Here is a 25,344-nt window from a genome sequence, read left to right on the forward strand (position 1 = left end):
GTTCCCATTGCTGTGCTATGGATTCAAAGGTGAATAAATTGTGAGGGAGGATAGAATTGGTCATGGTGACCAGTAAGGAGGTTGTAGGTTTGGAATGAGTCAATATTGGGAAAGGTAGTATTAAACTGCAGCAAGGCCAAGGGCATTAGGAATGTTAGTATAGAGGGAAGTGGCATCAACAGCGATGAGGTGCCATGTGGTAAAGGAAAAGGAACTGTGGAAAACTGGCGATAGGAGGTTAGTTTATGGACAACAGGCTAAAGATGTTGGTCCACTACAGCAGAGATTCTCTCAGCAGGGGCACAGTAATCAGCCACATGGAGAGTATGAGTTACAAGGAGGTATGGGCTGTTGGCCTGATTTACATCATTTTGCAGGACTATGTTGGTGAGGGCTATGGACAGGCAGAATCTGAATGGGTGAAGGTCACTGTGGAAGGAGGGTTTCCAGCTGGAGGTGGGTGATTTGACGGTAAGGCTATTCAGTGTTATTCCAAGAGCCAGGCAATAATGCAGAGATAGTATGTGGGTCTGGGTTCTGGTTAGGGATAAGGTAACTTTTTGTATTGGCACAGATAGAATGAGCATGGATCCATGGTGGATTGTCATTATTCCATCCTGGATTTTTCACTGTACTGTTTGGAAGAGATGGGTTCTGGCTAGGGATAAGGTAACTTTTTGTATTGGCACAGATAGAATGAGCATGGATCTATGGTGGATTGTCATTATTCCATCCTGGATTTTTCACTGTACTGTTTGGAAGAGAATAATAAGGTAGATAAAGGGGTGACATTTCATATGCAGAAGTGCTGTATGCATACAGCAAAAAATGGTGAATAAGTGTTTCATGTCATTGTGGATAATTTCAGTGCCAGTTACATAAGTTGGTCACCAAAGTCATTAGTTGCCAATTTAGATATGTTACATGACGATGATGTAGACAGATCAAGTTTATACTTCATAAGCAAAGTGCCAATATACCTGCATTACTTGTGAAAGTGAAACATATTTGAAGGAGCAGAGAGAGTTGAAATGGAGAAACTGTTGTCATATTTGATGCCCTCTTTATCCTCAGGGACCACTGCCAGCAAACACAGTGATGCTGCCAGGATTCCAACTGAAGATAAATCACCTGGTATATTATTCTATCCTTCTTTTGATGCTTTTATAATCAACATATGGAATATCCTGCCTATGTATCTGAGCACTGAGCATGATCCAATTGCAGCAAAAAGTACCATAATATTAAGAACCACTCATGTTTAAGAACGAACTAATTTGTTTTATGTGTTTGCCTCCTCTGTAGGCTAAACAAACCTGGAACAAAACGTGCAGCTTTCCTTCATTAATTCTGCTGTGCACTAATATCTGCAATGTTGAGCTTCCTACATCTATACATAACAGAAAATCTTATATGTTCCACTCTAATGGGTAATTGACGAAGTGTAGGTGAAATGAGAGACTTGTAAGGTGCTGCCTTTGTACATGAAACATATCTTCTTACAGTTTTTTCCTCAATGAACCTTGAATAATAATCAGTCTTACTGCCTTTTACATGCAATATGTTGCACTTGTTTGTGTACACAGTCAATTGTTAGCTGACAATGTGACTTCTTTATGTACATCAGCATTGTTAGAACACATCCTCATCTGGTGCTATCCACCAGTTCATTTACATATATGACTCTTTTGTGATTGTAAAGGTGACTATTCACTGTATAGTCGAGGGACTGAGCAGTGGCAGCTCTGAAGAGAAACACTGTCCGATAGCTCAGAAATGTTTTCAGTCTTATTTAAGTGCCGGGTGTTGACTGGTCAACAACTGAATGGTTACCTTTAGTCTTCCCACTATTTCTATTCACCCAGGACATTGCATTATCTTTTTTGTGGTTGTAATGAACTGTGATTGAATAGCAGATTGCCTTGACAGCTATGTGTTGTTTCATACTCTAACTACCCATCCGTTTATCTTCATAATGCAAGCACTAAACTACAAGAGATCAGCTTGCACAATGATATGGCAGTTTATGATACAATCCACTTTTTTATGAGTCTTACTATCAACTAAATAATTTTGTCATCTCCTTAAAGGGTACTATAATGAGCAGAATGTCATCTACTTTACTCACATTTGCTGATTTTGAGTTGCCCTGGAGATGAGGATGGTGGCACATCAAGTTTTTTGATAATTTTCTTTTTATGAAGGATATACTATTACTTTTCAGATGGTATCCACACATATTACACAACTGTATATATGTATGTGTGTATGTTCCACATAATCTCCTAAACCACTGGACTGATTTCAATCGAACTTGGTACACATCTCACTTACAGTCTGGAAAGAATCTTTGTGGGGGTAAAAACCATCTATCTATCCAAAGGGGAGGGGAGGGGGGGGGGTTAAAAAGAAGTGTACACCATGACATACAAATACCCAGAGTGTATTCATCCATTACCTGAGAATGAGATCACTTACTGACTTGCAACAAACTTTATACATAATTTCAAAACTTTGCAAAACTTTTTCTCACTGACCACCCCACTCAAAACAATGGAAAAAAGTTTATCGCTTACTATATTTTCATGATTCATGCAGTAAAACTTCCATATTGGAAATAATGTTTTAATTTATTACTTCTTTACTACTAACTGTATTGAAGAGACATGTTGCAGATAGTTCTCACATATACCACTGGATGTACCTGAACTGTGTGGAACTGAAACCGCAGGATGAAATTCGCTAGAGATACCAGTGAAATATGTGTACAAGTATGAGTGAAATCTGGTGGCTGAAGCCAGAGACTGTGGTCACGTGTGTACGAGTTGCGTGCGTGCGTGTGTGTGTGTGTGTGTGTGTGTGTGTGTGTGTGTTCTATTTTCGACAAATACCTTGTTGCCTGAAAGCTCATATTCTGACATTTTTATTGTGCCTATCTGTGACTCAGCATCTCCACTATATAGTGAAATATGTTAAATACATGTGACAAGTGTGTGCGTGGACAAAGCCGTGGATAAAAAGTGCCTCCTAAACCACTGCACTGGTTTCAACCAAACTTGGTAGACATATTATAAACTATCCGGAACAAAATACTGTAGGGGTAAGAACCAGCAACCTCCTACTTGGGTGTGGGTGACGATGTGGAGCAAGAAGGGGGAGGAGAAGATGGACAAACAGAGAGGGGCTAGAAGGAAACGGACAGAGACTGGGGGAGTGTGAAATGGACCGACAAAGGGAAGAGGAGAGGAGGAGGAGGAGGAGGAGGAGGAGGAGGAGATGGAGAGTGAGAGTGAGAGTGAAAGGGAAAGGGAGAGGAGGGAATGGACGGAGATGTGGCAAAGAGGAGATGGACAGACGGAAGGAAATAGACCGAGAGAATGGCAAGGAAGAGGAAATAGATAGTGAGAAGAAGAGGAGCATATGGAGAAGAAAGGGAAGAGGAGGAGATGGACAAAGAGACGGGGGAGAATGTGATGGATTTATAAGGAGATGAGGAGGAGGTACAGGGGGTAAGGAAAAGATAAAGAGGATGAGGAGGAGACAAGAGAGGGAAGGAGGAGGTTACAGAAGGAAGATGAGATGGACAGAGGGGGAAGCAGCACATGAATGGAGAGTGGGAACAGGAACACATGGAGAGCAGATGGACAGATGGAGGGGGTGAGGAGGATATGGACAGAGAGAGGGGGGAGGATATGGACAGAGAGAGGGGGGAGGAGGAGATGGAGTAACAGAAGATTGGAAATCAAACAATGGAAAATCCATGCTGGAATGTAACACTATTATGAAAAGGAAAAACACCACTCACCATATAGTGGACACGCTGAGTCACAGAGAGGCACAACAAAAGGACTGTCACAAACAAGCTTTATCCGACAAAGGTCTCTTTGGCTGAAAGTTTGTTTGTGACAGTCTTTTTGTTGTGCCTATCTGCAACTCAGTATCTCCACTATATGGTGAGTAGTAACTTTCCTTTTCATAATAGAACACTGGAATACATACAATACCTGGACAACACTAGATACTCAATTAGTCTATTTAAAACTAAATTTAAAATAAGCTTTATTTAATAATTCCTTCCACTCCATTAGCCACCACCTCCCCCCCCCCCCTCCCCCTCACACACTTCTGTCAAAAATAAAATAAAAACTCACTTATTTTGGATATCATCCTAGCATTCAATAACTTGAGAAACCTCGGGAAACCTATATTAAACTGTCAGGGCTAGGGTTTCAACATGCTTCTTCCACTACATTACACAAGTGTATCTGGCCTTAGCTCTCCACACTACACACAAAATCACTCAGGCATCTCAGTCTGTCAAAAAGGCAAATCACAAAATAAATGAGCACTTTTTTGTTGTTAAAATGAGTGAAAAGAAATGCCTGACTTACGTAGTACACCCCCTTATGTCTAGTTCCGTAATCTGCAGGCAAGATTTGCTCAAAACTACCAAAAAGTCATCTATTTTTCTTCTTTGGTCTGATACACCTGGAGATCCTGAAAACAAAAAAATTGAATATGTACATTTACTCTTCTTCATAACTGAATATGTACATTTACTCTTCTTCATAATTCATACATCATCTGCAGTTGAGAGAACAGATCTATTGGCTGATAGGCTTGATATTGAAACCAAGTCATTGTATGACTCATTTACATGTTTCACCATACAAAACAACATATCATAATGCATAATGATTTAAACCAACACTGCTACTAATTAAGAGACTGGACGAATTTTTCCTTCACTCTACTGGTTACAGCTTTTGCCTCTTCTATCATCTTGTCTCCATTTTTTTGCCATTCTTCTGAAAGAAAGATTTATAAAATTTTACAATGGAAAATCCAGGATGTAATGTAATAATATTATGAAAAGGATAGTTTCCACTCCCCCCCCCCCCCCCCCCCCCCCCCCATGAACCATGGACTTTGCCGTTGGTGGGGAGGCTTGTGTGCCTCAGCGATACAGATAGCCATACCGTAGGTACAACCACAACGGAGGGGTATCTGTTGAGAGGCCAGACAAACGTGTGGTTCCTGAAGAGGGGCAGCAGCCTTTTCAGTAGTGGCAAGGGCAACAGTCTGGATGATTGACTGATCTGGCCTTGTAACAATAACCAAAACGGCCTTGCTGTGCTGGTACTGCGAACGGCTGAAAGCAAGGGGAAACTACGGCCGTAATTTTTCCCGAGGGCATGCAGGTTTACTGTATGATTAAATGATGATGGCGTCCTCTTGGGTAAAATATTCCGGAGGTAAAATAGTCCCCCATTCGGATCTCCGGGCGGGGACTACTCAAGAGGATGTCATTATCAGGAGAAAGAAAACTGGCGTTCTACGGATCGGAGCGTGGAATGTCAGATCCCTTAATCGAGCAGGTAGGTTAGAAAATTTAAAAAGGAAAATGGATAGGTTAAAGTTAGATATTGTGGGAATTAGTGAAGTTCGGTGGCAGGAGGAACAAGACTTATGGTCAGGTGACTACAGGGTTATAAACACAAAGTCAAATAGTGGTAATGCAGGAGTAGGTTTAATAATGAATAGGAAAATAGGAATGCGGGTAAGCTACTACAAATAGCATAGTGAACGCATTATTGTGGCCAAGATAGATATGAAGCCCACACCTACTACAGTAGTACAAGTTTATATGCCAACTAGCTCTGCAGATGACGAAGAAATTGAAGAAATGTATGATGAAATAAAAGAAATTATTCAGATAGTGAAGGGAGACGAAAATTTAATAGTCATGGGTGACTGGAATTCGAGTGTAGGAAAAGGGAGAGAAGGAAACGTAGTAGGTGAATATGGATTGGGGGTAAGAAATGAAAGAGGAAGCCGCCTGGTAGAATTTTGCACAGAGCACAACTTAATCATAGCTAACACTTGGTTTAAGAATCATGATAGAAGGTTGTATACATGGAAGAACCCTGGAGATACTAAAAGGTATCAGATAGAGTATATAATGGTAAGACAGAGATTCAGGAACCAGGTTTTAAATTGTAAGACATTTCCAGGGGCAGACGTGGACTCTGACCACAATTTATTGGTTACGACCTGTAGATTAAAACTGAAGAAACTGCAAAAAGGTGGGAATTTAAGGAGATGGGACCTGGATAAACTGAAAGAACCAGAGGTTGTAGAGAGTTTCAGGGAGAGCATAAGGGAACAATTGACAGGAATGGGGGAAAGAAATACAGTAGAAGAAGAATGGATAGCTTTGAGGGTTGAAGTAGTGAAGGCAGCAGAGGATCAAGTAGGTAAAAAGAAGAGGGCTAGTAGAAATCCTTGGGTAACAGAAGAAATATTGAATTTATTTGATGAAAGGAGAAAATATAAAAATGCAGTAAGTGAAGCAGGCAAAAAGGAATACAAACGTCTCATAAATGAGATCGACAGGAAGTGCAAAATGGCTAAGCAGGCATGGCTAGAAGACAAATGTAAGGATGTGGAGGCTTATCTCACTAGGGGTAAGATAGATACTGCCTAAAGGAAAATTAAAGAGACCTTTGGAGGTAAGAGAACCACTTGTATGAACATCAAGAGCTCAGATGGAAACCCAGTTCTAAGCACAGAAGGGAAAGCAGAAAGGTGGAAGGAGTATATAGAGGGTCTATACAAGGGCGATGTACTTGAGGACAATATTATGGAAATGGAAGAGGATGTAGATGAAGATGAAATGGGAGACATGATATTGCGTGAGGAGTTTGACAGAGCACTGAAAGACCTGAGTCGAAACAAGGCCCCCAGAGTAGACAACATTCCATTGAAACTACTGACAGCCTTGGGAGAGCCAGTCCTGACAAAACTCTACCACCTGGTGAGCAAGATGTATGAAACAGGCGAAATACCCTCAGACTTCAAGAAGAATATAATAATTCCAATCCCAAAGAAAGCAGGTGTGGACAGATGTGAAAATTACCGAACAATCAGTTTAATAAGCCACAGCTGCAAAATACTAACACGAATTCTTTACAGACGAATGGAAAAACTAGTAGAAGCCGACCTCGGGGAAGATCAGTTTGGATTCCGTAGAAATATAGGAACACGTGAGGCAATACTGACCTTACGACTTATCTTAGAAGAAAGATTAAGGAAAGGCAAACCTACGTTCCTAGCATTTGTAGACGTAGAGAAAGCTTTTGACAATGTTGACTGGAATACTCTCTTTCAAATTCTAAAGGTAGCAGGGGTAAAATACAGGGAGCGAAAGGCTATTTACAATTTGTATAGAAACCAGATGGCAGTTATAAGAGTCGAGGGGCATGAAAGAGAAGCAGTGGTTGGGAAGGGAGTAAGACAGGGTTGTAGCCTCTCCCCGATGCTATTCAATCTGTATATTGAGCAAGCAGTAAAGGAAACAAAAGAAAAATTCGGAGTAGGTATTAAAATCCATGGAGAAGAAATAAAAATTTTGAGGTTCGCCGATGACATTGTAATTCTGTCAGAGACAGCAAAGGACTTGGAAGAGCAGTTGAACGGAATGGATAGTGTCTTGAAGGGAGGATATAAGATGAACATCAACAAAAGCAAAACGAGGATAATGGAATGTAGTCGAATTAAGTCGGGTGATGTTGAGGGTATTAGATTAGGAAATGAGACACTTAAAGTAGTAAAGGAGTTTTGCTATTTGGGGAGCAAAATAACTGATGATGGTCGAAGTAGAGAGGATATAAAATGTAGACTGGCAATGGCAAGGAAAGCGTTTCTGAAGAAGAGAAATTTGTTAACATCGAGTATAGATTTAAGTGTCAGGAAGTCATTTCTGAAAGTATTTGTATGGAGTGTAGCCATCTATGGAAGCGAAACATGGACGGTAAATAGTTTGAACAAGAAGAGAATAGAAGCTTTTGAAATGTGGTGCTACAGAAGAATGCTGAAGATTAGATGGGTAGATCACATAACTAATGAGGAAGTATTGAATAGGATTGGGGAGAAGAGAAGTTTGTGGCACAACTTGACCAGAAGAAGGGATCGGTTGGTAGGACATGTTCTGAGGCATCAAGGGATCACCAATTTAGTATTGGAGGGCAGCGTGGAGGGTAAAAATCGTAGGGGGAGACCAAGAGATGAATACACTAAGCAGATTCAGAAGGATGTAGGATGCAGTAGGTACTGGGAGATGAAGAAGCTTGCACAGGATAGAGTAGCATGGAGAGCTGCATCAAACCAGTCTCAGGACTGAAGACCACAACAACAACAACAACAACAACAACAACAGTTTCCACTCATCTTATAGAGGAGGTGCCGAATTGCAGATAGGCATAACAAAAAGACTGTCAGAAAGTGAGCTATCTGCCAACAAGGCCTTGGTCAGAAATATACAAAACACCCCCCCCCCCCCCCCCCCCCCACACACACACACACACACACACACGGCCACAGTCTCTGGCTGCTGATGCCACACTTCAGCAGCCAGAGATTGTGGTCATGAGAGTGTTAGTTTGTGTGTGTGTGTGTGTGTGTGTGTGTGTGTGTGTGTGTGTGTGTGTGTGTGTGTGTGGGTGGGTGGATGGGTGGGTGGGTGGGTGGGTGCACACATGCTCCTATCTGTGACTCCGCATCTCCGCTATATGGTGAGTAGTAACTATCCTTTTCATATCATTATTTCTAAAATTTTGGACACCATAATTTGAAGATCTGTTATACTTCGTCAAGTTCTTCTTGGTCTGGAAGCTGCTAATTAAATGTTCCTCTTTTGTTTCAAATACTGTTACTATTCAGTTCTAATTTTCATTTTCAAGGTGTGACTTTAGCTTATCTTTTGAACACTGCTGTTCTTACTTTGTTGCTTCACTTCAGTTGCCTGATTTTTAAAGGTTTTTGCTCTGCCATACATAATTCCACTCTTACCTTAAGATGGGAAAGTAGATTCTTTAGAAAATTGCTTTGAAATTTCTATCATAGTTTTCCACATGCAAAAAAAGTTTGTTTTTATTCACAAAGACAACACAATATATTTATGGTTAAGTATGTGCAAAAATGATGGTTGCGTAATTTTCAGAAACTGGCAGCAAGATATTCATAGAGATCATTTGTCTTAGATTAAATGCTTCATCACTTTTTACTTATTTGTTTATTTATTTATTTATTTATTTATATACTTGTTCCATAGATCTGAACATGTGAGCAAGTCACTCAGATGTGGAACGTGTCAATGTACATAATAAAATACATAGAATAAAGACATTGTTATAGTATTAATAACAGTGCACAAAAGTCATACTTATTAGCTTAAAAACTAGTCAACATAAATGTGAAGATAGCAGTTTCATATTTAGGGCATTATTGCATCTATTTTAACCTTGAACAGTAATCAAAACTTCCCACTTTGGGTTTAAAAGTGACCCAAAAACGGAAATGAGAAAAACAGGAATTTCTACATTAGGGCATTATTACTTAGTTTAACAGTAAACAGTGTCAAAAAATTTAAAAACATCTTTCCAATCTGGGTTTTACTTATTTCTCTGAAAGAATTCCTCTAGTGAATAAAGTGAGGTCTCAAGTAAATAATTTTGCAAGCTACGTTTAAATACTGATGTACTACTCCTTATAAACTCCTGGAAATGGAAAAAAGAACACATTGACACCGGTGTGTCAGACCCACCATACTTGCTCCGGACACTGCGAGAGGGCTGTACAAGCAATGATCACACGCACGGCACAGCGGACACACCAGGAACCGCAGTGTTGGCCGTCGAATGGCGCTAGCTGCGCAGCATTTGTGCACCGCCGCCGTCAGTGTCAGCCAGTTTGCCGTGGCATACGGAGCTCCATCGCAGTCTTTAACACTGGTAGCATGCCGCGACAGCGTGGACGTGAACCGTATGTGCAGTTGACGGACTTTGAGCGAGGGCGTATAGTGGGCATGCGGGAGGCCGGGTGGACGTACCGCCAAATTGCTCAACACGTGGGGCGTGAGGTCTCCACAGTACATCGATGTTGTCGCCAGTGGTCGGCGAAAGGTGCACATGCCCGTCGACCTGGGACCGGACCGCAGCGACGCACGGATGCACGCCAAGACCGTAGGATCCTACGCAGTGCCGTAGGGGACTGCACCGCCACTTCCCAGCAAATTAGGGACACTGTTGCTCCTGGGGTATCGGCGAGGACCATTCGCAACCGTCTCCATGAAGATGGGCTACGGTCCCGCACACCGTTAGGCCGTCTTCCGCTCACGCCCCAACATCGTGCAGCCCGCCTCCAGTGGTGTCGCGACAGGTGTGAATGGAGGGACGAATGGAGACGTGTCGTCTTCAGCGATGAGAGTCGCTTCTGCCTTGGTGCCAATGATGGTCGTATGCGTGTTTGGCGCCGTGCAGGTGAGCGCCACAATCAGGACTGCATACGACCGAGGCACACAGGGCCAACACCCGGCATCATGGTGTGGGGAGCGATCTCCTACACTGGCCGTACACCACTGGTGATCGTCGAGGGGACACTGAATAGTGCACGGTACATCCAAACCGTCATCGAACCCATCGTTCTACCATTCCTAGACCGGTAAGGGAACTTGCTGTTCCAACAGGACAATGCACGTCCGCATGTATCCCGTGCCACCCAACGTGCTCTAGAAGGTGTAAGTCAACTACCCTGGCCAGCAAGATCTCCGGATCTGTCCCCCATTGAGCATGTTTGGGACTAGATGAAGCGTCGTCTCACGCGGTCTGCACGTCCAGCACGAACGCTGGTCCAACTGAGGCGCCAGGTGGAAATGGCATGGCAAGCCGTTCCACAGGACTACATCCAGCATCTCTACGATCGTCTCCATGGGAGAATAGCAGCCTGCATTGCTGCGAAAGGTGGATATACACTGTACTAGTGCCGACACTGTGCATGCTCTGTTGCCTGTGTCTATGTGCCTGTGGTTCTGTCAGTGTGATCATGTAATGTATCTGACCCCAGGAATGTGTCAATAAAGTTTCCCCTTCCTGGGACAATGAATTCACGGTGTTCTTATTTCAATTTCCAGGAGTGTACTTTTGATGCTGTTGGGTAGGGAATTAAAAATTTCCATTCCAGCGTACTTTACCCCTTTCTGAATAAGTGTCAAGTTCTTTAACTCACAGTGAAAATCCTCTTTTCTTCTGGTGTTATGTTCATGATGTAGGCAATTCGTTTCATACAGAGTGGGGTTATTTATTATGAAGCACATCAGTGAATATATGTACTGAGATGTTGCTGTCAGTATTTCAAGTCGTTTAAAAAGATTTCGACATGAGGTTCGTGGGGGTACACCACAAATGATTCTTATTGCTCTTTTTTGTGCTGTGAGGATTTTCTTTGTGGCAGGTGTATTGCCCCAGAAGATGATGCCATAACACATGACTGAATGAAAATAGCCAAAGTAAGCTGACTTTGAGATGGTAATGTCATTGAAGCGTGACAAAATTCGTAAAGCAAATGTTGCCGACGTCAGCCGTTTTAGTGTTTGTGGAACGTGATGTTCCCAGTTCAGCCTACTGTCTACGTATACGCCTAGGAATTTTGATAAGTACACTTGCTTTATCATCTGATCATTCTGTGTGATAACTGTTTCTTTTGGGTTTTTGTGGGTTGTCTGGAACTGGATAAAATTGGTTTTTTCAGGTTTATTGTAAGGGAGTTAATACTAAACCAACCCAGAACTTCTTTAAGGATATCATTGACCTCGGATTGTAAGTCAGTAGTTGGCACATTATCCACCACAATGCTCGTATCATCAGCGAACATTGTAAATTTACACTGCTTATTGATGGATAAAGGCAGGTCATTAACATATATGAGGAACAGCAAGGGCCCAAGCACTGATCCCTGTGGCACTCCATGCTGCACGATTCCCCACTCAGAATCCACTATATATTGTGATACACTATCTGAAACATCTAGAATAATCTTCTGCTTCCTATTTTCGAGGTACGATTTTAACCAGTTCCCTACAGGTCCTGTAATTCCATAATGACAGGCCTTCTTGAAGAGTATTTGGTGATCTACACAGTCGAACGCCTTTGATAGGTCCCATAAGACACCAATTGGCAGCCTCTTGCTGTTTATAGACTCTAGAACATCATTTGTGAATGAGAAAATTGGGTTATCTATTGAAACTCCCTTTTGAAAACCAAACTGCTGACTGTTAATGATGTTCAGGTTACCAAGGTGTGCCACAATCCTGATGTACAGAGCTTTTTCTAGGACTTTTGAAAATGTTGTTAATAGAGAGATAGGGCGATAGTTTGACACATTTGTAGCATCCCCTGCTTTGTACAGGGGCCTGACAACAGAGTATTTCATTCTGTCTGGAAACACTCCTTGTTACATGGATGTGTTGCAGATGTGAGACAAAACTTCGGTCACTTCACTACAGCAAGCCTTCAACAGCTTGCTTGAAATATCGTCGATACCAGCAGAATGTTTATTTTTCAAAGACTGTATGATTTTTTTGATTTCATTGGCAGTAATGGGAAGCACACTTATTTGACTGAAAGGTTCTGGAAAATTATTTTTCATTATACAGGCAGCTTTATCTACAGAACCATGGCAACCTATCTGTGTTGGGGCAGTTAAAAAATGTTGGTTTAAGATTTCAGCAATTTCCTCACTGTTAGTTATCTCTGAGTTGTCAACAGTTAAAACAATATTTTTGTCTTTGGTGTAGTTTACAGTCCCTGTTTCTCTCTTTATGACATTCCAGATTGTTTTAATTTTATTTTCAGAATTAGTACTTTCAGATGCTATACACATACTTTTAGAGTTTTTAATTACTTTGGCAAGAATTTTACAGTAGAGTTTATAATGTTTTAGCTGAGCAGGGTTGTTAGAAGTCTTTGATGCTATGCAGAGTTGTCTTTTTCTCTGACAGGAAGCTATGATGCCCTTAGTGAGCCATGGTTTTTTTGCAGACCTAGCAGGTTGGACTCTGTATGACTTTTTTGGAAATACACTTTCAAAGGTACCTGCTATCTCATTTGTGAATAAATTGTATTTTGAATTAGCAGTTTCTGCTAGATAAACAGGTGTCCAGTCAGTATGCTGAAGACATGATCTGAACGTTTGAATAGCTTCCTCACTTATTTTCCTTGCATTGTCATAGCACATTATGTAGTAACGAAATAGGTGGCTGAAACATGTAAGAATTTCTCTATCCAGGTCAACAGAGTGGTGAAGGCTACTATGTACAAACTGTGATAAACTAAATTAAATAAATACATATTGTCTATATTTGTGTAGTGTTCTCTAACCATTCATATGCATTATTTCATGACACTCTAAATAAATTTAAAATGTGATTATTACATGATTATTTACTTACCACCTGAATCCATAGCAGATTACTCTTGGAAGCTTTATGAGGTTAAAACATTATTTGCTGCGAACCATTATGCAGTCATTCAGTAATGTAATTTGTGTGTGTGAGATTCTGTTTAGGTATTTAATCAGAGCAGTTGTGCCATCACGAAACACTAGCAAATTTTTAATGCAAATCACTGAAAGCAGGTATTAATAAAGTAGTGAAGCATATCTGAAAGTAACTCGCAGCTGTCTGGAACACTCCCAATCCCTGTCCTTCATTAAAAAACAGTGCTTCAAAGATCAAATGCAGTACCCAGATATGTACAAGTTAGAGTGTTTATTTCACTACACAGATAATATATTTCCAATATGCCCATGTGAGAAAGGCAAATTAGAAGATTTTCTCACCTGAACTCAACACAACAGAGACCTGACCACAGAAGCAGTAATGGAAGGGGAAGTGTCCTTTCTTGCACCAGCTGGTTTAGAGGAAAGCAAGTCATACAATGGAGCACAGTGTTTAATGCAAACCTACTCAGAATGGAGAGGCCAGCAAGTTGTCGGCCACTTCCATATAGCTCAGAGAACTGAAGTCCTCAGAGTACACTCCCACAGAGCTGTAATCTGTGACTGAAATAAAATCCCTCAAACCTACCTTCTGAAGCAATACATAATGATCTCCAACACGTGAGAACACACAGAGAAAACAGAGAAAGAGGTGAAGAGGCTGCAAGTGAATGCCTTTCAACCATACACTGTCATTCAGACTTATTCATTTCTCATTTTCCAAGAACACCATAGAGCATGTGAACCTTAGGGAATGTGGAATGAATTGTGGTAACATTAACAAACATAAAGAATTGTACGATGTGATAACAATAAACTATCTTTATACAGCTTGATACTATTTCTGATTAAATGTAACCTTGTAAATCAGAAGGAAAGTTCTTACTTTGAAACAGCTGCTGTTTCCCTCAGTTATATTAAATAGCTGCTGTTTATCTCCTATTTATAGCATAATATTTACCGGCATACATAGATATTCTCAAAGACAATATGTACCTGCAGTTGTAATACACTAATCCATGCCATGCAGGTTTAAAATGAACACTGCTATTTGGCATGAACCTAACAGGAATTTCCAACAGCTGAATCTAGATAATGAGATAATCAAATATTGATGGTGTTGAGACAGCAACCAGCCAAAAATTTATCTTAAGTTCCTTTATTCAAAAGGTACCATTACCGGTTTTGAATCATTACAATTCATCGCCAGATGGCCTTCATGCTTTCATTAGAACATGTGGTGCAATTTTTTATTGATTAATTGTCTAAAATATAAACAATACATAATTATAAGCACACCACACAGATGGTTGCATTACACATTTGCAATGGGATGTGACTTACATGAAATTTCGGTCTGGAGTATTTGTTTTCATGGTTTTCGTCCACCAAATGATGGTTGTAGTTTTCACCACATTCTTACCCTATCATTAAGCACTTTAGATTTGTCACATTCTTATCATTGAACACATAAATTTGCATCATGGAGCACTTTAGTCTGGTGTGCTGCTTTTGTGGGAGTGAGTGAGTGAGTGAGTGAGTGAGTGTGTGTGTGTGTGTGTGTGTGTGTGTGTGTGTGTTTCTATTTCTTCATAGTGGTTCCTTTTTCTGCTAGATGTAAAATTTTTAAGCTGTTTCCAGTGTTTCTCACTGAATGGTTCTTTTCAGCAATATAGGCTGCAAATGCAGCTGTCAAGCCTTAAAGCATCAATGTGTTCTTTGTATCTAACTTCAAAACTTCTGCCTGTCTGTCCAATGTAGAATTTTGGGTATGTATCACATTTGAGCTATTATATTCCAGATTTACAGTAAGGACTCTTGGAGGTATTTAAGCCATGGATTACTTTTTGTTGTAATTTATTATTTTTGGGAAAGCTGATTGTGATATTTTTCTTTTTAAATAAGTTTGCTATTTGGTATGATAGTTGGCCAGTGGGCCTATGTATGGGAGAGCAGCATATTTAGGTTTGGCTTCTGTAGAACACTGATTTGTTTTGGAGTGAATGTTGTTTGGATTACTGTTAAGTGGATCCATGGTTTTTGTTCGCATTTTGTTGTGGAGTTTTTCTATCATTATGGGTTCATAACCATTATCATTCATGAGCAACTGTTTTAATTATATTGATTTCATTTTGTTGGTCTGTATCACTCATTGGTAGTTTTTTAATTTGGTGTAGCATGGCTCTGAAATATGCCATTTTTTGTTGGCGGGGGTGGCAAGATGAGTTGTCAATACTGGCATCTGTGGTGGTAGGTTATCTGTAAATACTAAATTGATGTTTATGGTTACTATTACAAATCTTCAGGTCAAGAAAGTTAATGCTTTTATTAGTTTCATGATCAACAATGAATTTAATATTTTTTGTGCATTTTCCTTAGATCTGCTGCTAAGGTATAAATTTCATTGTTTTTAGCATCAAAAAGCAAGATTGTATAATCAACATATTTTCTGTAGTAGATTATTTTGTTTGAGGTGTGTTGGTCGGTTGAGAAGAATTTTTGTTTTATATGGTTGATGTAAATATCAGCCAATATCCCAGCTAAGCTACTTCCCATTGCCAAACCATCATGTTGTTGGTACAGCTTGCTGTTGAAGCTAAAGTAATTATGTTCTAGAATAAGTGTATTTCTATGAGTTCATAGATCTCTGCAATAATAATTTTCTTATATTTAAGCAGATTGTTTCGTATAATGTTAATAGTCTCTTTGACAGGGATGTTCGTGTATAGGTTGACTATGTCTAGTGATACTAATTTAGCTGTTGGTGGGATGTGGATGTCTTCAATTAAGCTTATGAGTTTGTGTGTGTTATGTATGGTGTAGTTATTTTCAAATTTATAATATTTGGTAATGAGTTTTTTTTAGTTTATAGCTTATGAAGTATGCAAGGTTGTTTCTTGAGTTAACAATTGGGCGAATGGGACAATTTTCTTTATGATCCTTTGGCTGTGCATGCAGTTTTGGTGCTGAGGGATTCACTGTTATACAGTTACATACTTCATATTTGTTCAGTAAAAAGTTACTGTTTTGTAGTAGCTTACAGAGTTTAGTTTGGAATTTTATTGCAGGATCTGATTATATTTCAGTAATAAGGAAAAATTGTAAGGTTTTCTCTATGTATTCTCTTTCATGCATTAAGATTAAAGAATTCCCTTTGTCAGCCTTTACTATGAGTGCTTTACTTTCAGATATTTTGCTGTTAAAATTTTTCAAATCTTTAAGTTCAGTGCTCTGGTGGGTATTATTTGTTTTCAGTTGTTTCATTATCAGTTTATTTGCCTTGTATGCGAGTTCATTTTTCTCACATGTGTCTAGTTTTGTTGTGTTACATGCAACTTTTGTGCAGGCTATGAGATTTTTAACACTGTTATTTTTTAGATTTGCTGTAAGATTATGTGTCAGACCTTTATTTAATAAAGTAAGTTCACTTTCGCTGAATTGGATGACAGCTCTATTAATTACTCTGTCAAAAAATTTGTGTTGACTTAACTGATTGTTTTTATCCCACTCGGAATTGCACATAGATTTAAAGGTTTCTATTTTCTTTTTGTATCTGGATAAGATAATCATTTGTTCTTCATCTACTTTATCGTCTATGTGCTGTAGTATGTGTGAGAATTAAGGGTGAGAGGCTGTGTCCTAGCTGCAGATGCAAGTTGTATATGACACTGTTTAAGTTTTCTTTTTTCTTGTACTGTATTTTTATCTCTGTTTTTAGCCAAATATTTTCACATTTTTACTGTCTCAACACAATCAACATTTGTCTTCAAATAACAGCCATGGTCTCCAACCATGTCATCATATGACAAAATTGCAATGAGATAATCTGTTGAAGAAGTGGTTAATGTAGTAGGTTGTTAATTTTCTTTTGAACTGATCATGGTTCCCAATTTCTGGCTTTATGTTAAGCAGGAACTTATTGTGTACCTCTGCACCAGATTAAAAAACCCATTCTGAATCCTACACAAGAAGGTAAAGTCAACAAGGAAATTCCCTAAATCACAGTACAAGTAAAATTAATTTTTATTAGCAGTAACAAAAAGGTTTAAACAGAAAATATATTGGAAAGTGAGTGTAAGAATTCCAAGATCTTTAAAGGGACCCCTGAAAGTTGTGCAGTTATCTACTTCACACAATATTCTTACAGTTCACTAATGCTGAACAAATACTTTAAAAATAGAAAGGAAAGTTCTTGCAAAATGTAAATAATTTAGCAATGCAGGAGACCACTCACCAAACAACGGAAATGTTGAGTCATTGACAGGTACACACAGTTCATGACTCAACATTTCTGCAATTGGTGAGTTGTTTCTTTGCTACTGAGTTGTTTGAATAAATACACTCCTGGAAATGGAAAAAAGAACACATTGACACCGGTGTGTCAGACCCACCATACTTGCTCCGGACACTGCGAGAGGGCACACAGGGCCAACACCTGGCATCATGGTGTGGGGAGCGATCTCCTACACTGGCCGTACACCACTGGTGATCGTCGAGGGGACACTGAATAGTGCACGGTACATCCAAACCGTCATCGAACCCATCGTTCTACCATTCCTAGACCGGCAAGGGAACTTGCTGTTCCAACAGGACAATGCACGTCCGCATGTATCACGTGCCACCCAACGTGCTCTAGAAGGTGTAAGTCAACTACCCTGGCCAGCAAGATCTCCGGATCTGTCCCCCATTGAGCATGTTTGGGACTAGATGAAGCGTCGTCTCACGCGGTCTGCACGTCCAGCACGAACGCTGGTCCAACTGAGGCGCCAGGTGGAAATGGCATGGCAAGCCGTTCCACAGGACTACATCCAGCATCTCTACGATCGTCTCCATGGGAGAATAGCAGCCTGCATTGCTGCGAAAGGTGGATATACACTGTACTAGTGCCGACATGGTGCATGCTCTGTTGCCTGTGTCTATGTGCCTGTGGTTCTGTCAGTGTGATCATGTGATGTATCTGACCCCAGGAATGTGTCAATAAAGTTTCCCCTTCCTGGGACAATGAATTCACGGTGTTCTTATTTCAATTTCCAGGAGTGTACTTTATTTACACTGCTGGCTGTTAAAATTGCAACACCTTAAAGGTTCCATGCAACAATCATCAAACTGGCAAAAAACATACTATGTTTTTGTTCTGTGATATATCTTCAGCTGATCTGTCAGGTGAGACTGCTGGGATGTATGGCCACCATGCATATTGTCCGTCTAGGTACCAACCACCCTACCAGGGTACTACCCCACAAAAATAATACTGCAGGTCCCCACTTCCCAGATATGATGAACACATACTCCTTGGTATTCATGGGGAGTGGACATCTTAGTCACCAACAGTATGATCCTTGCATAGCTAACATCGTATGACTACTTGACAGCTTTTCACAGTGGATTGGCTAAAGTGTTGTGTTTTTGGCACTTTTGAATATCAAATACACTATGTTTTCTGTTTTGTGTTTTTGTGATTTAGGCACTTTTAAGTATCAAGTAAACCACATGGAGATGTGTGCCACAGAGAGCAAACTTTCCTGCACTGCTCACGATACTGAGGAAAAAATCTGAAAAGTAGAATGTCAAACTTAAAAACAGGGACCATTCTTGACTAGCCAAAAACCATGATTAGATATTAGTTTAAGGGGGTGGCAAACAGATAAAAATCAGAGTCCTTGAATAAGTTCAGTCTGCATCAAAGAAGCTACCATCTTCATGGGCCAGAGGGGAAGGATAGTTTGGATGGGATTGCAGCTTGGGGTGAGAAGAAATGCCACAATGGCTTGGAAACTCAAGCCCACCACATACATGCTCACTGCTCACGAAAGAGCCACTAGATACCTATACCTACATAAGGAGTTGGGGGTTAGGAAAGAGTTACATTTTCTGATAGTGCTTCATTGTAGATAAGTGCATCATCAGCAAAAGGTCTGAGGTTGTTTGTCAAAACTTTAATATGCAAGATCAAAAGCACTGGTCTCAACACATTATCATGGTATGTGCCTGATATTACTTCTGCATCTGTCAGTGACTTTCAACACACGAGAACATACAGCACCCTCCCAATCAAGAAATCTTCAATCCAGTTAGAAATACCCCTCAAAGTAGTACTGAGTAAAACACTTATCAGAAGTCAAAATATACTGCATCTAATTCCTTTGTCATGGCTTTCACGATGTCATGTGAGAAAACTGTGAGTTGGTTCCCACAGTTTTAGAGATTTTGCTATTGAAGATATTTATTGCATTTAAACTCAGAATATGGTCTAAGATTCTACAATAGATGGGTGCCAAGCATATGGAGATGAAGCCTTGTGGATCACTTCTATTAGCCTTTTAGTACTTGGGTTTGACCTACAAATTCTTTCTACTATTTGGCACAGTTTATTGTTTGTAGGATGTACAATAAGTTATGGTTAAAACAGGTGCTAATTCAGTTGTGAATTATGTATAGTATCTAAAATCTAACAAGGATTCAATTGGGCCATGTACATATGTTCTGTTTTAGCAATTTCGACTGTTCCTCAATGCCTGTTCCAAACTGGGAATCATAAAAAATTTTTGTTTTATGTCAAAGCTATAGGTGGATCAAAACAAAATGTCCAGACACTCTGTGACTAAAATGGTACTGAAACAGAGACAGACCAAAGGCCGAAATACTAAATGTCTTTTTCCATAGCTGTTGCACAGAGGAAGACTGCACTGTAGTTCCTTCTCTAGATTGTCACACAGATGACAAAATGGTAGATATCGAAATAGACAACAGAGGAATAGAGAAACAATTAAAATCGCTCAAAAGAGGAAAGGCCGCTGGACCTGATGGGATACCAGTTCGATTTTACACAGAGTACGCAAAGGAACTTGCCCCCCTTCTTGCAGCGGTGTACCGTAGGTCTCTAGAAGAGCGTAGCGTTCCAAAGGATTGGAAAAGGGCACAGGTCATTCCCATTTTCAAAAAGGGACGTCGAACAGATGTGCAGAACTATAGACCTATATCTGTAACGTCGATCAGTTGTAGAATTTTGGAACACGTATTATGTTCGAGTATAATGACTTTTCGGGAGACTACAAATCTACTCTATAGGAATCAGCATGGGTTTCGAAAAAGACGGTCATGTGAAACCCAGCTCACGCTATTCATCCATGAGACTCAGAGGGCCATAGACACGGGTTCACAGGTAGATGCTGTGTTTCTTGACTTCCGCAAGGCGTTCGATACAGTTCCCCACAGTTGTTTAATGAACAAAGTAAGAGCATATGGACTATCAGACCAATTGTGTGATTGGATTGAAGAGTTCCTAGATAACAGAATACAGCATGTCATTCTCAATGGAGAGAAGTCTTCTGAAGTAAGAGTGATTTCAGCTGTGCCACAGGGGAGTGTCATAGGACCGTTGCTATTCACAATATACATAAATGACCTTGTGGATGACATCGGAAGTTCACTGAGGCTTTTTGCAGATGATGCTGTGGTGTATCGAGGGGTTGTAACAATGGAAAATTGTACTGAAATGCAGGAGGATCTGCAGCGAATTGACGCATGGTGCAGGGAATGGCAATTGAATCTCAATACAGACAAGTGTATTGTGCTGCGAAGCACAGAAAGATAGATCCCTTAGCATTTAACTACAAAATAGCAGGTCAGCAACTGAATGCAGTTAATTCCATAATTCCTGGGAGTACGCATTAGGAGTGATTTAAAATGGAATGATCATATAAAGTTGATCGTTGGTAAAGCAGATGCCAGACTGAGATTCATTGGAAGAATCCTAAGGAAATGCAATCTGAAAACAAAGGAAGTAGGTTACAGTACGCTTGTTTGCCCACTGCTTGAATACTGCTCAGCAGTGTGGGATCCGTACCAGATAGGGTTGATAGAAGAGATAGAGAAGATCTAATGGAGAGCAGCGCACTTCGTTACAGGATCATTTAGTAATCGCGAAAGCGTTACGGAGATGATAGATAAACTCCAGTGGAAGACTCTGCAAGAGAGACGCTCAGTAGCTCGGTACGGGCTTTTGTCAGAGTTTCGAGAGCATACCTTCACCGAGGAGACAAGCAGTATATTGCTCCCTCCTAAGTATATCTCGCGAAGAGACCATGAGGATAAAATCAGAGAGATTAGAGCCCACACAGAGGCATACCGACAATCTTTCTTTACACGAACAATACAGACTGGAATACAAGGGAGAACCGATAGAGGTACTCAAGGTACCCTCCACCACACACCGTCAAGTGGCTTGCGGAGTATGGATGTAGATGCAGATGTAGACCTCGCCTTACCAGGGGTGATGAAGGAATTGTGGGAGGAGTAACCACCTCATTAAAAAACCAGGATCCATCTGGCTCCAGATGGTAGCACCCAATACGAGCCCCTTGACATGGTAACAGGTGAAGACAGTCAATAGTTTCTGAAAATGGAAGGGAATACAAAAGCCTAAACAATGGAAAAAATGGAATAACTGTCTTCATATCATATTAGCTGTACACCTGTACTCCAGAGATGCAGCTACAAAAGTCATCTGTTCACCATTTTAGGAGTGGCCTAAACCATTGTTGGCAGTAACTCTAAAATGCCTCTGGAAGTTGCAACCTCATTGTAATAATAGCCAGCACATGGAATGGTACTTCAAAACCAGCCTCAGAAAATGTTAGAACATACCCTGTAGACAATGCACAGTTCTTGAGGTGCTGTGGGAACTCTGAGAAGTGGGTGTCTGATGATACTGTAGGCATGCATCATTAATGTGATGGCCCTGCCTGCAAAGGCAATGAGCTGACAGAATTCCTGGAGACAGAAAATGTACAAATGTTTGGGCTTAGTTAAGTCAGGTAGAAGGGAAGAGGAAGGAGGAAAATGAGAAAGAGGATACACACTTTATTGGAGTGGCAGATGAGAGGCCAAAAATGAAGTGGGCATTACAGTAAAACCGACCATAGAAGAATGGTGGCAGTAGAATACACAAGTAAAAGGATGATGGAGATGCAGATGAGGACAAATAATGAAGTGAAGGACTTCATCCAAAGTACATGCACCACAGACAGGAAATAAAGAGAAGTTCCTAGAGAGATAAGAGAGTGAAATTACAAATGTGGAGGCAATAATGATGTGTGACTTAAATGTACAGAGGGGGAAGGACAGACTAGGGAAGGGGGAGATAACTGGTCCATACAGATATGGAAAAAAAAAGAAAAATATGAGAAAAAGAGAGAAACTGGTTGACTTCTGGGAAAGAAACAGTTTGATTGTGGGCAACACGTAGTTCAGGACAAAAAATAGCCAAAAGATAATAAAATGTGGGTGAGGAGAGAGAAGGAAAAAGATTGTCATTGACTATTTTCTGGTGGAAAAGCTAAATTGCCGACAGTTGATGGATGTACGTAACTGCACTCCTAGGAGAAGCTTTTGATGGAGACTTTTGAGTAGCAGAGGCAAAAATGAGGAGGGTGAAATTGAAGGAAGAAAGGCAGAAAGTGAGTAGAAAAATAGAAGTGTGTAAGCTGAAAGAAAGTAAGATACAAAAAAGTTCAAGGTGTTATTTAAGCTTAAAATCCTGAGCACAGAAATGCAGAAGTATGGAAGAAGAGTGGGGTAGGTTCAAAGAGGAATTTGTAAGCTCTGCAGAGGGCTCCTGTGGCAAAATGTCTGGAATGGCAAAGGATAAGGAGATACCATGGTGGAATGAGAAGGTGCAGGAAGCAGTAAAAGAAAAGAAGAAATCATGGAGTGAATGGAACAGAGATAAAATGGAAGAAAGCAAAAGGAAACACCAGGAAAGTTAAAAGAAGTGTAAGAAAATGGCAGCTGAATAAAAGAGCAAAACATGGGAGGAATTCACACAAGACTGGAAAATAATGTTACTAGAAATAAAAGGTTGCTCTATGGAATTACACGGAGTAAGAGGAAGGAAAGCACTTACAAAAAGCTGGTGAAACAGGAAAATGACGGGCTAGTAATGCAATCATGGACGATAAGGAGAGGATGGAAAGAGTACTTTGACAAACTACTAAATGTGAAAAACAGCAATGAATAGAAGTTCATCATGGGTACCTAACCCTGCAAGAAGAGAAAGATATTAGCAGTAGAACTAGCACTCAGAAGAATGAAAAGAGGAAAGGCACCTGGTATAGATGAAAGAAGTGTAGAGACGACATAGGCAGCTGGACCTAATAGCTACAATGGTTATACAGATTGTTAAATGCATATGGGCACAGATATGTATGCCTGAAGAATGGGGAAAGGGGACAATAATGCCAGTGTTCAAGAATGGAGACAGAAAAGTATGTGGTAACTATTGAGGGATCACAGTCATATCACACATAGCAAAAATACTGGAGAGGATATTGGAAAGAAGACTGAGGAAAAAAGTGGAAGGTCAGTTACAAGAGGAGCAGTATGGCTTTCAATGTGGTAGATCACCAGTGGACCCAATCTTCAGTATGAGGTACTTGACAGAAATGCACCTGGAATCTTACAATAGTGTCCCCAGAGAAAAAATGTGGGAAACTTCGGAGAGAGAGAGAGAGAGAGAGAGAGAGAGAGAGAGAGAGAGAGAGAGAGAGAGAGAAAGTTGGATAAAAAACAACCGGAACTCTTCAAGCAATATATGACAAAAGCTTCAACTGCGTTCACACCCAAGTTGGAAGAACTGTTTAGTTTAGGAAGCTTGCTGACCTGAGACAAGAAAGTGTGGTGTCACCTTTATTATTTACAACGGTGATGGATAAAATCATGAAAGAGACAAACAAAAGAAGTTCATAGAGGAAGAGAAGTTACTGCTGTTTGCTGATGACATTGTGGTGTGAGGAACCAGCAGTAAGACTGTATGAGAACAAGTAGATGATTTAAAGGGGGAAAAAATCAAGAAATGTGGAATGAAAGTGAAGAAAAGCAAGACTATGATGGTAACCAGAGAAGACAGAGAGGGCAAGGGAAAAATTAATATCAAAGGACAGGGTACTGAAGTTGTGGAAAGCTTTCAATATCTAGGAAGTGTCATAACAGAGAATGAAACAATCAATGCACAAGTTACCAAAGGGGTACAACAGAGCAACGCATTTCACCAGTGTTTGAGGGCTTAGTCTGGGGAAAGAGGGGCCGATGAAGAATAAGGAAATGCTGTACGAGATGTACTTTACACTCACACTGAAATATGCATTGAAGACCCGGGCAATGACAAGAAGAGAAGAGAGTAGAAACCAAGCTAGTGAAATTCCTAAGATGTACATTAAGGAACTGAGGAGAGACAGAGCAAGAAATAAAGATGTAGAAATGAAATTAGAGACGAAAACCTGGATGAGAGGACCAAGAAGAACAGCTCAAAATGGTTTGGACATGTAAACAGAATGGAAGATGGAAGAACATCAAAATGAAAGATGGAGGCAAAATTTGAGGGCAAGAGGGAGGCCTGGAGCAAGATGGACTGACTCAATAAAGACTAGAGGAAGGTATCTGGACTGGAATGAAACAGATACAGAAGAAGAATGGTGGAAAGATGGGGGAAAGTGAGAGTACCATAAATGTTCAAACCCACCCTGATGCTGAATAAAGGGGAAACAAAGATGGCGAGGAGTCATTTTCGCAGTAGTACTCTGGATTTTCCTGTATAAAAGAGTAGTCAAAATTAGGGTTTAGCATTTCTATTCTTGCTCCAGTTTCTGAGGTACCTATAAGCATTTGGACACTAACTTGAGTGCAAGTGTTAGCTTTTTCGTGTGACCAGAATTTCCTTGCACTTTGTGTGATGGCTTTCAATACGTTTATGCTATGGTAGTAATTGAAAACTTCACATATTGCCATTTTAACAGGCAAATGTATTTCACTTGGCATCTCCAAATCTGTACTAGGATGCTTTGTTATACAACTATTATGCACTTATTGCATTTCATCAGAAGACTTTTTTGTCTTTTTCTACTTTGACAGTTCCTACAACCAATATATGTTCTATTAGGTACACATCTGTCTAGTGCCTGGTCAACCATTGTTCTAAACATAAGTCACAGTTGCTCTAAATGCTACTGGCCAGAG

At 40.3% G+C, this 25,344-nt stretch overlaps 1 protein-coding gene across 1 annotated transcript in view; it reads right to left on the reverse strand.

Moving 5' to 3' along the window:
• LOC126095029 (uncharacterized) overlaps positions 1–25,344 on the reverse strand; it is a 183,881-nt gene that overhangs the window by 48,841 nt on the left and 109,696 nt on the right. Inside the window, exon 8 of the mRNA XM_049909690.1 lies at positions 4,392–4,497. Within this exon, the coding sequence (XP_049765647.1) occupies positions 4,392–4,497 (106 nt within the window). The remainder of the gene's footprint in view (positions 1–4,391; positions 4,498–25,344) is intronic.

This window comes from Schistocerca cancellata, chromosome 8, assembly GCF_023864275.1.
Source record: "Schistocerca cancellata isolate TAMUIC-IGC-003103 chromosome 8, iqSchCanc2.1, whole genome shotgun sequence".
Taxonomy (NCBI): domain Eukaryota; kingdom Metazoa; phylum Arthropoda; class Insecta; order Orthoptera; family Acrididae; genus Schistocerca; species Schistocerca cancellata.